Raw genomic sequence first — 15,056 nt, 5'->3', positions numbered from 1 at the left:
GTTCTCTTCTATCAGCGCTGGTGCCTTCTTAGTCCTGCTCTTGAGTGCCTTGACCTGCATCCTTTTGGTGTAACTATTCCTCCAGATCGCAGTTCTGCTTAGTAAGGCGCTTTACAGCGGCGGCCAAGGTCTGCACCTACCTTTCGAGAACCGCTGCTCGGGTTTCGTCTCCCTGAACGTTATTCGTTGTTGCCATCGAGTGAGTCAGCACCATGCAACTCTTTTGTCCGGAAAGCGTTTTCTATGGCTTATCGAGTCTTTCCCACAGACGGCGCCAACTGATGATGCCGAAAATATCACCAGTGAGTTGCACAATGCTCGTACTCTCGAAGCAACATGTGCACAGCACAAAGAAGAAGACCTAACAGAGGGCACCGGTGTGGTGCCAGCCAAATACCCTCAGAATGTCAAGTTAGAACTTGTTACAACTCTAGAGTGTTAGAGAGGAGTCAATTATGTGTACCTCGATTTGTGTGAGTATTGGGGGCTTTTATAGTAGTAGAGAGTTGACTCTTTGCCTTGAAGTAGAAATCCTTTCCTTATAGGAATCCTTTTAAGCGTAGATTACGAGATCCTTTCCTTATAGGACACTTATATTGAACGTGATCTGCAAGTCATCATTTTATAGCTTATGCGTGGTGGCCAAGTCAAGTTTCTTACTCGGACCGTCAGCTTTGAGACCATCAGTTTGTCCCAACCCCTTCAGTCAAGAGGGGTCGTCAGCCTCATAAGGGAGTCAGCCCTTAAGGGCCCTCCGTGACCCTTCAGCCTATCATGGTTCGTCAGTTTTAGGGCCTTTAGCCTTTTTTGTAACTTATCCCGTCAACGTGAGTTGAAGGGTCCAAGCCGACGAGTTGAGCATGGGATGCCTTATGGTATGCTTTTGCCTTATCAGAAATCTTTAGTATTAGACATAGGCTAATGTAATTAGCAAAAAGGCCAAACCATAGCAAGAGTACAAGTCTGATTTATTTGGGCCTATGGCTAAAAACTTACGTGAAGATTTTGCATAGACAGAAAATATGCTTAGTTACATCTAATGCAATGCATATGCTTAGCATTTGTCTAATTAGCCTTCTGAAACCCTTTAGCTTACCTTTATATATTTTCAACCTATTGAAAAGAAAGTTCCTTAAAACTGGGCTGTAGTCTTAATTTTATTCTTTTCTTTAGAGATTAATTACAAATTGGAGCATTGCATACTTTCTAAAAAAAAAAGAAAAGAATGAAATTTAGTGAAAATGGGTAATGCAAAACAAACTGTGGCCAACAAACACTCTTGAGCTATTTTTTATGGAGTTAGTGATCCTAGAAGTTGCACTAGAGTGTATGTTTAGTACTACAACTTAATCTTACCTGCAAATCGTGACAAAATTTTCTTATGCCATCTGTTTTATTCTCTTATTCCTTCAATTTGTTTATTCTTGCAGGTTGAACTCTAAACTATGGTCCATATGGGTAACCACATTTTGCTTAAGAGGGAAATGGTCATGAAAATAACTGACAATTTATTTAGCACCATAATAAGGACAGCAGGAAGTTTTAGTGGCACTTTTGAAACTGTCTACAACATTCACCTTTTCATGGTGGTTTTCATAGTTGTAGTATAGCTTGCATATTGCATCACATAGTGATACATGACAGTGAGGTAAGTACTTTATCAGGTTATGGTTTTTTGTGGTGACATTATATTTATTCCTAGAGATTTAAAATTCTTATATTTTTCCTGATTTGTTGAGAATTAAAGTTGTTGGCATTATCTCAAGTGTCGTAATCTTTAGTTTATTATAGTGAATTGATTGGATTTGTCCCATGGTTTTTCACGTAAAATTTGGTATGCTCTTTCATGTTTGATCACTTGCGTGATTGATATTTTACTAATCTCCAAATTATTCAATTTAAACAAAATTTGAAGGTTTTAAAATTTCTGATGTCCAAGTAATACGTTGTTTTTCTTTATTTTTCAGTTAAGATAGTTTGCAGGTGACATATATAGAATGCCATGCATTGTTGTGATCTTATCAATGTTTGACCAAAAAAATGAAGAGTTAAAGATCATAAAAAAGAACTTGCTAATGAGCTCTAGCACAAACGGTACTTACTCCCCTACAAATGGTACTTACTCCTCCCCTTGTTACAGTAAGTTCAAGAGTGAGATTTTGGGTTCAATACTCACTGGTTACATGTGTAGCTTACCATACAAAATACCTTATGGATTTGCTAACTATTCTTATGCTACAAAGCTTTTCTCATCCGATCTATCACTATCTAAAGGAATTCCTGGAAGGTTAAAGAGAGTAAAAAAATTAAAATAATAATCCTTATGAGCATTAGTAGCAAGATAATTTTGAATTTTCTTTTGGCGTCAATAACCTAATCTGTGTGTTCTCCCACTTATGATGATGGCTCTAAAATTAAGCTTTTATACCTTTGGGAATCCTAGCGCACAGGTCCCAAGTGAGTTAAGTCATTATGGGCTAAAACTGAAAATTCTCAGTTTCTAAAATCCCATAGCTTGATTGGTCAAGTTATGTCGAGCATGAGTCAAGCTTCATTAAAGTATGATCTATCACATGGAGTCAAGCCCATAGTTGAGGCAGCAAAGCTTCCATAGTCAGGGCAACAAAGCTTCCATGATCTTGAGCAGTTTTCTAGTGTCTTAAAAATAGTTCTTCAATACCAATTTAGACACTAATAACTAAGGATTGAATTACATCAAAAATGTTTTTTTTTTTTTTTAATTTTTTTAATTTTATTTTTAAACTCAAATTTGCCAACATTTACAACATTTGACCTTAATAGATAATATTTGTTCACAAAACTTGTTAGTTTTGGTAGTTCAATGTAGCAAGTTGCTAAAAAAATTTGGTTTTGGCAACGTTGTTGTTGGGCATTTTTTAAAGTTTGAGGTGTTAAAAATAGCTTTTTAACACCTCTATTGTTGATGCTAAAATAATAATTTTGATTTCATGTGGTTTCTATTTTCTAGGTTGGTGGACATATGGAAACTGGAAAGTAATTTCCATGCCACATCAAGTAATTTTTATTTATTTATTTATAGAGAAAAAAAAAAGGCAAGAATACATCAAGAAAATTTTGGTCCACTAAAAACCTAAAATAGAAAATTATTCAAACAATATCTTAAAGCGTCTAATATGTAAAATGGGCATACAGACCATTTTATCACATTCAATAGCTGTGGGGAGAATTTTTTTGTTCAACCCCGCAATCTATTTGTCCGCTTTAGAAGGCAGGCCACAGGTATGCTTAGAGCGCAACGTCCTGAGTTTCTATCCCCTGCACAGCTTTGTCCTCAAGCGATGTGGGCATGCTTTGTGCAAGAGTCCCACATCGACAAGAGAAGCGCCTCCTATGCCTTATAAGCATGAGCTCTAGGCATAAGAATACCACTACCCGCAAAGCATGCCCACGTCGCTTGAGAACAAAGCCGTACAGGGGATAGAAGCTCAGGACGTTGCGCTCTAAATATGCCTGTGGCCTGCCCTCTAAAGCAGACAAATAGATTGCAGGGTTGAACAAAAAAATTCTCCCCACAATAGCAATTCGTTAAAATCTCCCACAAGAACTATGCTTGATTAATTTAGTTTTTTTTTTTCTTCTCATTTTTTGAAGGGAACAGTCTAATCCAATTTGGAAAATGAGGTGAAGCATCTGGATTCAAATGTAATTTTTTTCTGGGTCCCATATCATGGAGTACAAAGACAAAGTAAAATAACTATATTTGGTTGGTGGATAGGTCATACCGCGTGGATTTAATTAACTACAGTGAATGAAGGTGGTAGGGATACTTAAAAAAAAAAAAAAAAAGTGGGAGGACTACCACTGAAATTATTTTCCAGAGGCTACAGTTATATAGGGATTGAGATCTTGCACCATACAATTACACTACTTCCTTCGCAATCTTTTTTACATTTTTAATTTTTTAACTTCACTTTTTAATTCTTTTTAATGTTATTTTATTTAATAATTAAAATAAAAAATTACTTTTTACAATTTTTAATTTCAACCGTGCAATACATATTGCACCGGGCTCAATTATAGTGCTTTTTGTTTATTTGAATTATTTAAAATTTGATTAAATTTTGTACTTTTTTTTTTTTTTTGGTGTTGATTAAATTTTGTACATGTTTCATGATTTTTAATATACGCTAAAACCGTGTCAATGGATGCGTGTTTTACAGTTACTGACCGACACGTGAAGGTGGGCCCCCTGAGATAACCTTAATTTCCGGGTGGACTAAACAGCTTTACTAACTTTATTGATTGATTGCACTTTGGTCATTGGTTTGTTCTCCACAATCATCATCCTCAACCAATTTGCTCTTTCATCAGTAGTATCTCTGTGTTTGTTTTTGTGTTATCAATCAAAAAGAGTTCCTTTTCTTGATTATCAAAAAACAAAAAAGAGTTCCATTTCCAAGTATGGCTTGGGCTCTTGTTTCTACCATCGTGGACCAGCTTGGTTCCCTCATTTCTTCAGAGTTTAAGGACCGGCTTGGTTCACTTTTTGCTTCAGCGGTCACGTCCATTGTAAATGTCGAGGAAGAAGTCGAAAAGCTTAAACTCAAATTCCAAGCAACCCAGGCAAAGCTCAACGATGCAGAGGAAAGGCAAGTGAAGGAGAAAGCTGTGAAGCTTTGGTTAGAAAGGCTCAACGACGTATTCTACGAGATGGGCGACGTGTTGGATGAGTGGAAAACTGCCAAGATCAAAGCAGATATTGAGAAAGACGAAGAAGCTGAAACTAGTACTGCTAAGAGGAGGAAGGTATGGTCCCTAACCAACTTGAATTCCTCTGTTTCTACAATTCTACTGTTTCTCAGCGTCGAGATATTGCTCTTAAGATGAAAGAAATTATTGGAAAGTTAGATGAGATTGACAGAGAAGGGGATATGTACCAGTTTGTACTGACTAGTGGCAATGAAGAAGTTGTGAGACCACCAACTGATTCCCATGTTGATGTGTCTAACATTCTAGGTCGTGATAAGGTTAAGGGTGATCTAGTGAGCTGCCTATTGGGCAGGGGTAATGAAGAAGAAAGAAGCCCCCATGTCATCTCTTTAGTGGGCATGGTTGGTGTTGGAAAAACCACTCTTGCTCAACTAGCATATAATGATAGTGAGCTGAATTCTGCCCATTTTGAGAAAAAAGGGTGGGTTTGTGTTTCTGATCCTTTCGATAAGTTTATGGTTGCAAAAGAAATCATTAAAGCTTTTGGAGATAATGACTCCAACACTACTCAATGGTCAAGTCTAATGGATAAAATGTGTGAATCGATTTGGGGAAGGAAGCTATTTCTTGTCCTTGATGATGTGTGGACTGAAGACTCAACGTTGTGGGAGCCATTTAGACTTGCACTCCAAAATGCTGCCCAAGGCAGTAGAATTTTAGTCACTACACGTAAAAGTAGAGTTGCAGACATTATGGGAAGTGCAAAAAGGATCAATTTGGAGGAATTGTCTGATGATGACTGCTGGTCAATATTTAGTACAATAGCATTTTCTGACAGGGATTCTAAGCAACGTAAGGATTTAGAAGAGATTGGCAGGAAAATATCAGACAAGTGTAGAGGCTTGCCCCTTGCTGCAAGGACGCTAGGGAGTCTCATGCGCTTCAAGAGTCGGAAGGAACAATGGGAGATGGTTTTTTATAGTGGATTGTGGGAATTACAAGACGTTGAAAGAGGTCTTTTTGCACCATTGTTACTGAGTTATTATGACTTGCCCTCACCACTGAGACAGTGTTTTATATATTGTGCTATCTTTCCAAAAGGTTATATCTTTTGTGAAGAGGATTTGGTATCTATGTGGGTGGCACAAGGTTATATTGAGTCAAATGCAAACAAGGAGAGAATCATGGCAAGAGATTACTTTGAAATTTTAGTCATTCGCTCTCTCTTTCAAGTTTTAGGGGATTATGGATATAGTGACAGGATTATAAGGTACAAAATGCATGATATAGTGCATGACTTGGCACAATTCATGGCAAAAAACGAATGCATCACAATTAATGGTTACGAAGAGTTGGGGTCAAATCTTCAAAATGCTCGGCATTTGTATTTAAAAATTCCAAATAATGCTCAAATTCCCGAGTCCATCTACAGTGCAAAAAATCTACGCACCCTCATTGTCGTAGGTTATAGTGATCATAATTTGTCCAAGTTGTTCCATCATTTTAGACGTTTACGGACATTAAATTTGAGCGGTCAATATGGTAAACTAAAGGAAATTTCGGATGCAGTAGAAGATTTGATACATTTAAGGTATCTCAAAATATCTGATTGCCATATAAACAAATTGCCTGAAACCATTTGTAATCTATGCAATCTACAAATTTTGAATATTACAATTGGTAGTGAAAATGGGTTCAAGAAATTGCCACTGAGGATGAGTAAATTGATTAACTTAAAACATCTTATTTTGGAAGGTTATTGGAGCCATCCGTTTGAGTTTGCCAGAGGGATTGGGAGACTGAGCTCTCTTACAAAGCAAAGTCATTTCTCTATAGGTGGCAAGGATGATAGCCAAAGATGTGAACTCGGAGAATTAAAAAATTTGAACCACCTCCAAGGAACTCTTAAAATATATGGGCTGGGTAATGTGGTAGATGCATGTGAGGCCAAAAATGCAGAGCTTAAGAAGAAGATAGGCCTCTATGATTTGGATCTATATTTTTCTGCAGAGAACATAAAAAATTATAGAGGAAGAATAGAGACGGATGTATCGGTACTGGATGCCTTAGAGCAACTTTCAGGCTTGGAGAATTTAACAATTCATTTGTGCTCCCGCACCACTATATTCCCTAATTGGATGGTGTCCCTGGCCAAATTGAAAAGGCTTAATCTGAGGTTTGGCTCAACTTTAGAGTGTTTACCTCCTCTGGGAAAGCTTCAGTTTCTTGAATTTTTACATATAAGTGACATTTGGTTATTGGAAAAGGTTGGTGTTGAATTTTTGGGAATAGAATCTGAAAACAAGAAAGATGGCATAATAAAAGTATTCCCAAATTTGAAAACTCTCTCGTTTATGTGTTTGGATAAATGGGAAGAATGGATTGGGATTGGAGGACAAGAAGAGGAAGCTTGTATTATTATAATGCCCTGTCTTCAAAAGTTGGAAATTTACGACTGTCCAAAGTTAAAGTTGCTGCCGGACTTCCTTTTTAAAACTTCATTGCAAGAGCTTTGGGTGGATAGCTGTTCGATTCTTTGCAAACGTTACCAAAGAGGGACAGGAGAGGACTGGTCCAAGATTTCCCACATCCCAAATATCAGGATTGATTTTATTGATGTGCAAAGAGACGGTGAAGAAGTTATCTATGAGGTAACTTTTTCTGCTTCTTCTCGGCTCCTTTTTTTTTTTGCAAAAAATAATATCAATTAATATTCTTACCACTAACAACGTAGTTTGATGAATTTATCAAATTCTCGATAATGTGATTAGGTTATTCTCATTGTAATTTATTGCTGTACTCACATAACATGTCACTGAATCTCACTTGTTTGAGTATAAAGAAAACAACTCCAATGCTTACCTCTCTCTATTTCATTTACAGTTTAATGTTTATATGGATCTTGCCCGTTTTCTTCATTTCAGGAAAANTTTTTTTTTTTTTTTTTTTTTTTTTTTTTTTTTTTTTTTTTGGGGATTGGGTTATAATCTAAAAATTGAGATGAATGGAATATTATGACACTAGACCAAAAAAAAAAAAAGAGCCTCATTGCATGCCGCAAAGCGAGTGTGATGAGGCTAGTTTTGAATAACAATTTTTTCTTATGTCTAAACTTAATTCCATCTCGCATCTCATTTTATTTTGCTTTTGCTAGTTGCTAGTTGCTAGTGCTGCAGAACATTGTTGTCCAATTTGTAAAAAATTGTGCAGTATCCATCATCAATGTAAGTCAAGGAGAGTCTTCCGTAGAATCATCTTTGATAAGTCAAGGAGTAGGGAATGGGAGAACTTCGGATGTTTGTTTTAATCGAGGTCCTAATGATTGGGAGGCAACTGTGGTGGTTGATTTCTTTTGATTCTTGGCAGCCAATTTACCTTCAGGGACTGATGGTGATCGGTTGAGATAGAAGTTGACCAAAAATGGGGATTTTACTATCCGTTCATATTATCATAAGTTACATGGCCCTTCTTCTGTTGTTTTTCCGTGGAAAGGTATTTGGAAAGTTAAGGCACCCCGGCGTGTTTCTTTCTTTGTTTGGACAGCCGCATGGGATAGGATCCTCACGGGTGATAACTTGTGGCTTAGAGGCTTTGATTTTGTTGATTGGTGTATTATGTGTCGTTGCTGTGGTGAGACAGTGGATCATTTGTTGTTACATTGTGGAAAGGCTTATCGGCTGTGGTGTTTTGTCTTTAGGATTTTTGGAATTTCATGGGTTTCCTCATATACGGTGTTAGATTTTCTATTTAGTTGGTGGAATTGGTTGAGGAAGCATTCATCTTACATTTGGAACTTAGTTCCGTTGTGTTTGATGTGGTGTATTTGGAAAGAATGCATTCGATGGACATTTGAGGATTTGGATAGATCTGAGGACCAAATGCATGCTTTCTTTTCTAGTTCTCTGTTTGATTGGGCTAGGGCTTGGGGACTCACATCTAGTGACCCTCTTCCTCTTTTCCTTAGCTCTCTTTCTTTGTAATTAAAGTTTTTTTGTCTTTGCTTTTACTTCTTTTTTGTTCTTTTGCTTTGCTAGTGCTTTTTTTGCATCTAGCAGTTTTTGAATATATTTTTTCTTACCTATAAAAAAAAAAAAAATGTAACATTGTTAGAAATTTGTAAAAAAAAACAAAAAAGTTGCCAAGTGGTGATATATATAATATATGTGACAAGAAATTTGGAAGTTTTTTGTTTCTTATCTTCTCTTTTATTGTAAGGTATATCTACATATTCTTCTTAATCTTCAATTAGGAGATGGTTTTTTTTTTTTCCTTACTGCCTTGTCCATCTGTAAAAATCTCATGCTAAAGATTTATTTTGTTGGCCTCATTTAAACCAGACATCAAATCTGAAATGTGAGAAAACATATTTTGCTCTCATTCAGTCTAGACATCATGAAAAATCTTTCTTGCACTTTGGGTGTCATTCAATCCTAACATCATATCATAGGGCTTTTTGTAGAAAACCGTGCTATGTCTTCAAAGATGCAACACAAAAGCTTAATCTGGCATGCTGGTTTTCTTTAGTATCTGATTTGGTGACACATGAAAAGAAATCTAGGATTTGTACATACTCCTTTATCTTTGTTTTTCAACGCTTGACATGTTTCGTTACATGGAAGAGTGTGAATTACAGGGGGTGACCATCAGGCAAGAAGAAGAAACTACAAATACATTGGCTTTGTTCAATTTCGATTTTATACTCTTCTAATGTAAGGTTTATCTCGATATTTATGCTCAATCATCTATGTGCTTTTCCTTATCATTTTCTCCATCCAAACATCAGATCCTAAAACTTGGGGAAGTTCATTTTGTGATGAAGCATATTTTATTATTTTCATGCAGGAATTCACGTTTGAGAAAAGGCCACAGATAAAAACTGCTTTATCATTTCATATTTCAGCAAGTGTATTGAGAATTGCACTAATCTAATTCAAACAATTTAGGCTCTGATTTTTACTACAAATGTTATTCTTATGCTAAATATATAATTTAAGCCCAATTGTTTACATAATTACACAATTAACATAAGCGTGCATGGATAAACACAAAATCAATCACCCACAAGAACACCGAAGTGTTGACAAAGAGGAAAACCCAAGAATAAGGCGGAATAAACTCTCCATGGCATTACAACACCAAACAATCCACAAATGACTTACAAAACCCTCCTAGCTAAGTAGTAACTATGTACTTGAGCCTCCAACTCCTGCTAGCAACCGATTACTCAAATCCTTTCTTCTCACTAGCCTCCGTACCTGCAATTGAGCCTCCAATTGAAATCTCCAATTCTCCTTGGCAATTCTGAGATTGTTCCAATGATTCCCAAACTCCAATCAATACCAAAACTCTGAAGGTAGTAATGGTTGTGATGGTCCTAATTCCTCTTATGAAATTTGACAATTTGAGAGGGAGAAGGTAGAGAGATTGATGAGGGTTAAAGATTTAGGTTTTTTTGGTCCTCTTTGGCTCCGCAGATAGGTATTGGGTGTGCAAAATTTGTTGAAAATGGAATAGAATTGTCTCAGGTTCTCATTTTTTTTTTTTTTTTTTTGATTATCTTCAACTTTATTGAATTAAACTAGATAGCAGTCAGCTTTACAAACAGATGCTAAGGCGGCAGGCTGACTGTGATTATTGAAACAAAAACATTCTAAGGAAGCAAGAGACAATCTAGCTGCCTTATGGGCTACTCTATTACACTCTTTTTTAACCCAAGCAAAGGAAAAACTACTAAAAGACTTAGAAATATATAATATGTTGGTGATAATGCTGCTGATGGACCAGTCTGGCACTGGAAAAGGGGGGGAAAGGGAGTCGAAGCAGACTCTAGTGTCGCCTTCAAAAATGACTTGGTTCCATGTTTCAGAAAATGCCAAGTGCACAACCCATAGGATGGTGGTTGCTTTTGCTAGAAGTGGAGAGCAGGGAGGAATGATCTTGGTCCAGACTTTAAGAACTTCACCTTTATAGTTGCAGGCAATGACTGCTAGAGCAGCAGCTTTGTCTGAGATTGCAATATATGTATTAACTTTAATCCATTCCCTATGTGGGGGGGGAAGTCCATGACGGCTGAGAGGCTACCTGTGCTGGATGAGTTACATGTGGTTTCTTTGTTAGGAACAAGGTTGAGAATTCAGCAAACTTTCAGTGGATGTTGGTGATTGCAGCTTGCATATCAATCTGGGACCCCTTGTGAAGAGATTGATTTCTAGGAACCAAATTTCATCCAGGATAGAAGCCATATTAAGGGGAATGAGCCATTGGTCTTCCTTAGGGCAAGGTGCTTTGGGTGGATCAAGGATCAGTTTGATGAGGGATTCAGGGGATTGAATTGAGTGTTCCTCAGGCTTTAAGCCCCAACAGCAGGAGTGCCAAAGCGCCTTGGCTATGGGGCATTCGATAAAGAGATGAATAGGGGATTCAAGTTCATGTTTACATAGAGCACAGCATGAATCTTGTATTAGCATCCTTTGGCAAAGATTCTCCTTAGTTGGGAGTGTAGTGGTGCCTATCCTCCAAATCAGCATCTTCATTCTCTCCGGGGCTTTGAGATTCCATAGTCTTTTCCAAGGGAGGTTGGATTGAGGTAGATAGTTATCCGAGTCCAAAGCCAACCAGTATGCTGATTTGACTGTGAAGTTACCCTTGTTGTTTGGAGTCCAAATAAGCTTATCAGGCCTAAATCTGAGAGGGATGTGTATGTTAAGGATGGCTTGAGCTGATTGTTGGTCGAATGTGTCTTGCACCAAGCTTGTGTTCCTATGATGTTGGGCATGGTCTATAAGCTGCGATACCATCAAATGAGGGAGGGGTGCATCAACATGTTTAGGCTTAGGCTTGAAATTATCAACCCAAGGAATCCATGGGTCTCTCCATACATTAATGGATGATCCATTGCCAACAGCATAACAAGCCCCTTTGATGATGATAGGCTTGACTGTCTCAATATCTTTCCAAATTGGAGAAGCCGATTATAATGGCTCCTTGAATAACCAATCTGACTGAACTTTGTATTTGCTCCTTAGGATGGACATACAGAGGCTGTCTCGTTTGGATGCTACCATCCATGCGATTTTTGAAAGAAGAGCATTGTTGATATCTCTAGCTTTTTTATTGTCTTAGGTTCTCATAGTTCCTCTTGTACAAGAGGGAGGCAAATAGAGAGGCGAACTCTCTGTCCAACTGTTTTTCAAAATTTGATTTCGCATCACATTTCAACTGATGCTGCCAACTTCTTCGGAGTGAAATTCTGCTGCTGCCAACCTTGATTTCAAAACTTGTAGTACTTCACCTCACCAGCCGAATACAAATAACAATCCAAATAATTACATGAAAACAATAAAATTTAAGATCAATAGTTACAAATAATTTTTTCATGGAATTGTCCAACCACTAAAAGTGCTAACATATATAATGGCACATTTCCTGAGTAAGCCATATTATATGGTGGAAGGTGATAGGTGACCTCTATAGTTGAACAGTTTTCAAATTATGTAAATTCTATCCTTACGTTTTAGGGTTTGGAATTTAGTTTGCTAATTTTCATGGTTTACTCTATGTTTGGGTGGAGGGAGAAGGAGGGAGAGCAGATAGGAGGTGGCTGGGAATTCCAACCACCTTCTAGCCACCTCCCCTCTACTACCCATCTACTCTCCCTCCATCCAAACATAGGACTAGTGTACATATTTCGAAGATTGAATACAAAACTGTGTAGATTTCTTGTCCTTGTGATTTAAGAGTTTCCTGCCATGGAAGAGAGGGAAGAGTTGGGCGTGTTAGCACTAGGAGTGGAGGGTTTGGTTATAGGCTGAGAAATCCCACTCTGCCTCACCCCCAAAAACATTCCAAATTAGTCACTAATATGTTAAAAAAAAAAAAAAAAAAACAAAGTAGAAGGAAGAAGGTAACATTATATTCTTCTTTCTTTTCTTCTGATGCTGTTACTTTTCCAACCCTCAAGGGCATAAGAATGTTTTGGTCTCATTCATTTGGAACATAATGCAAAATTTTCTGTTCTCATTTGGCCTCATTCAATCTAACAATAGTGCAAAAGGCTTAATGTACAAAATGTTCTGTTATAACTTCAAAGATGCTACAAACAAGCTTAACCTGTAATCTTGTTTTTTTTTTTTTTAATATAAATAACCTGTAATCTAGTTTTCATTAGTAGTCCATCTGGGTTAGTGACATATGAAAAGCAAACTAGTTAATTTTTTAATAACACCTTTACTCAGCCCTACATTACATCCATAATTTTGTATTCTTGAAACCTGTTTCCAATCAACAAGTGATAATTCATTTTAAGAAGAAATAGAGAAGCCTTCATAGCTCGAACCTATAATTGCTAATCATCTAGTCTTAATGTAATAGGGTTATTTATCAAGTTCCTAAGTCAATAAATTGTGCTATTTCATTGTCTCAGAGGCTTAAGTGTTTCTAGGCATGGGGGAGTGCATAGAATGACCACCATTAGATATGAAGATGTAAAATGTCTTGGGTTCATTAATTGGATTAACAATCACAGTCTTGGTATTGAATCAATTTCTTATTGGTTTTTTGTGACTTCTTTGCTTTTTTATTTCTATTGTGTCTCACCCGAGGAGTTTTCTCGACAGTTTAGTTTGTTTCCTTGAGGATATACGTAATTATAGAACACCAAACAAATTAATGTACTCTATTTTATTTGCTTTTATCTCTGAATTTGTAATCAAATTTCCATTTTAAAATTCACCCCAACAGTTTATCTATCATTGCCTTTACTTTTCTGCAAATCTGTAAAACTAAAATTCAAGATATGCTTGCAATTTAAATTTTTAGTATTTGACAGACTAATTGCAATTTGCAATAAGGCCAAACCATAGCAATACGTGAAAATTTTGCATAGTCAGAAAATATGCTTAGTTACATCTAATGCAATGCATAAACAGAAAACGTAGTCTAATTAGCCTTCTGAAACTCTTTAGCTTACCTTTATGTATTTTCAACCTATTGAAAAGAAAGTTCCTTAAAACTGAGCTCTAATCTTATTTTGATTATTTTCTTAAGAGATTAAATATGAATTGGAGCATTGCATACTTTCTATAAAAAAAAAAAAAAAAAAAAAATACAGAATGAAATTCAGTGAAAATGGAAATTGGCTTCATTTTTTGCTATTACAAAATCTATAGAAGAAAATGGGTAATGCAAAACAAACTGTAGCCAACAGACACTCTAAGCTATTTTTTATGGAGTGTATGTTTAGTACTACAACATAATCTTACCTGTAAATCATGAAAAAATTGTCTTTTGCTATCTGTTTTATTCTCTTATTCCTTCATCTTGTCTATTATTGCAGGTTGGGCTCAAAACTATGGTCCATATGGGTAACTACATTTTGCTTAAGAGGGAAATGGTCTGGCAAATAATTGACAAGTTCTGTTTTAGTGGCACCTTTGAAACTGTCTACAGCATTCACCTTTTCATAGAGGTAGTAGAGCTTGCATATTGAATCATATGGTGATAAATGATAGTGACATAAGTACTTAATCAGGTTCTGATTCTTTGTGGTGACATTATAATTATTCCTAGAGATTTAAAATTCTTATATTTTCCTGATTTGTTGAGAACTAAAGTTGTAGGTATTATCCTAAGTGTTGTAATCTTTATTTTATTGAAGTGAATTGATTGGATTTGTCCCATGGATTTTCACTCTACACTAGAGGGTTTTTCACATAAAATTTGGTGTATTCTTTCATGTTTGAACACTGGCATGATTTATATTTTACTAATCTCTGAATTTTTCAATTTAAACAAAATGTGAAGGTTTTAGAACTTCTAATGTCCCAACAATATGTTGTTTAGTTTGCAGGTGACATATATAGAATGCCATGCCTCGTTGTGATATTATCAATGTTTGACCAAAAAAATAAAGAGGTATAGATCATAAAAATGAACTTAATAATGAGCTATAACACAAATGGTACTTACTCTCCTTGTTAGGGTATGTTCAAGAGTGAGACTTTTGGTTCAAGACTCACTAGTTACATGTGTGTAGCTTACCATAAAAAATACCTACTGGATTTGCAAACTGTTCCTTTCCTACAAAAATTTTCTCATCTAAGATCAATCCGATAGATTGCTTATTTTTTAGTTAAGATAGTTTGCAGGTGACATATAGAATGCCATGCCTTCTTGTGATATTATCTATGCTTGACCAAAAATATAAAGTGGTAAAGATCATAAAACAGAACTTTCCAATGAGCTCTAGCGCAAAACTTTTCTCATCTTAGATCTATTATATGGATTGCCATCTAAAGGAATTCTTGGAAGGTTAGGCAGGATAAAAAATAAAAAATAATAATCCATGTGGGCATTAGTAGCAAGAT

At 36.3% G+C, this 15,056-nt stretch overlaps 1 protein-coding gene and 1 long non-coding RNA gene across 2 annotated transcripts; both read left to right on the top strand.

Annotated features, from left to right (window-relative positions):
* Window positions 1–4,443: 4,443 nt before the first annotated feature.
* LOC111983050 (putative disease resistance protein RGA3) lies at window positions 4,444–7,511 on the top strand. Its single transcript, XM_065777592.1, has 3 exons — window positions 4,444–4,788; window positions 4,845–7,343; window positions 7,464–7,511. Exons 1-3 carry the CDS (start codon window positions 4,444–4,446, stop codon window positions 7,509–7,511), a joined length of 2,892 nt encoding a protein of 963 aa, XP_065633664.1.
* A 130-nt stretch (window positions 7,512–7,641) lies between these two features.
* LOC136069285 (uncharacterized) lies at window positions 7,642–14,475 on the top strand. Its single transcript, XR_010630512.1, has 2 exons — window positions 7,642–9,401; window positions 14,027–14,475. It is a non-coding gene; the product is annotated as an uncharacterized LOC136069285 (long non-coding RNA).
* The last annotated feature ends 581 nt before the right edge of the window (window positions 14,476–15,056 follow it).

Source organism: Quercus suber, unplaced genomic scaffold, assembly GCF_002906115.3.
Source record: "Quercus suber isolate HL8 unplaced genomic scaffold, Cork oak 2.0 scaffold_160, whole genome shotgun sequence".
Taxonomy (NCBI): Eukaryota; Viridiplantae; Streptophyta; class Magnoliopsida; order Fagales; family Fagaceae; genus Quercus; species Quercus suber.
Note: the sequence above shows the minus strand (reverse complement) of the source record. Positions and strands in the feature narration are given on the sequence as shown.

Coding starts and splice junctions, on each gene's coding strand:
- LOC111983050 (XM_065777592.1), top strand. CDS start 4,444: ATGGCTTGGGCTCTTGTTTCTACCATCGTGGACCAGCTTGGTTCCCTC. Junction 4,789..4,844: donor GTACTGCTAAGAGGAGGAAG/GTATGGTCCCTA, acceptor ACTGTTTCTCAG/CGTCGAGATATTGCTCTTAA. Junction 7,344..7,463: donor GTGAAGAAGTTATCTATGAG/GTAACTTTTTCT, acceptor TAATGTGATTAG/GTTATTCTCATTGTAATTTA.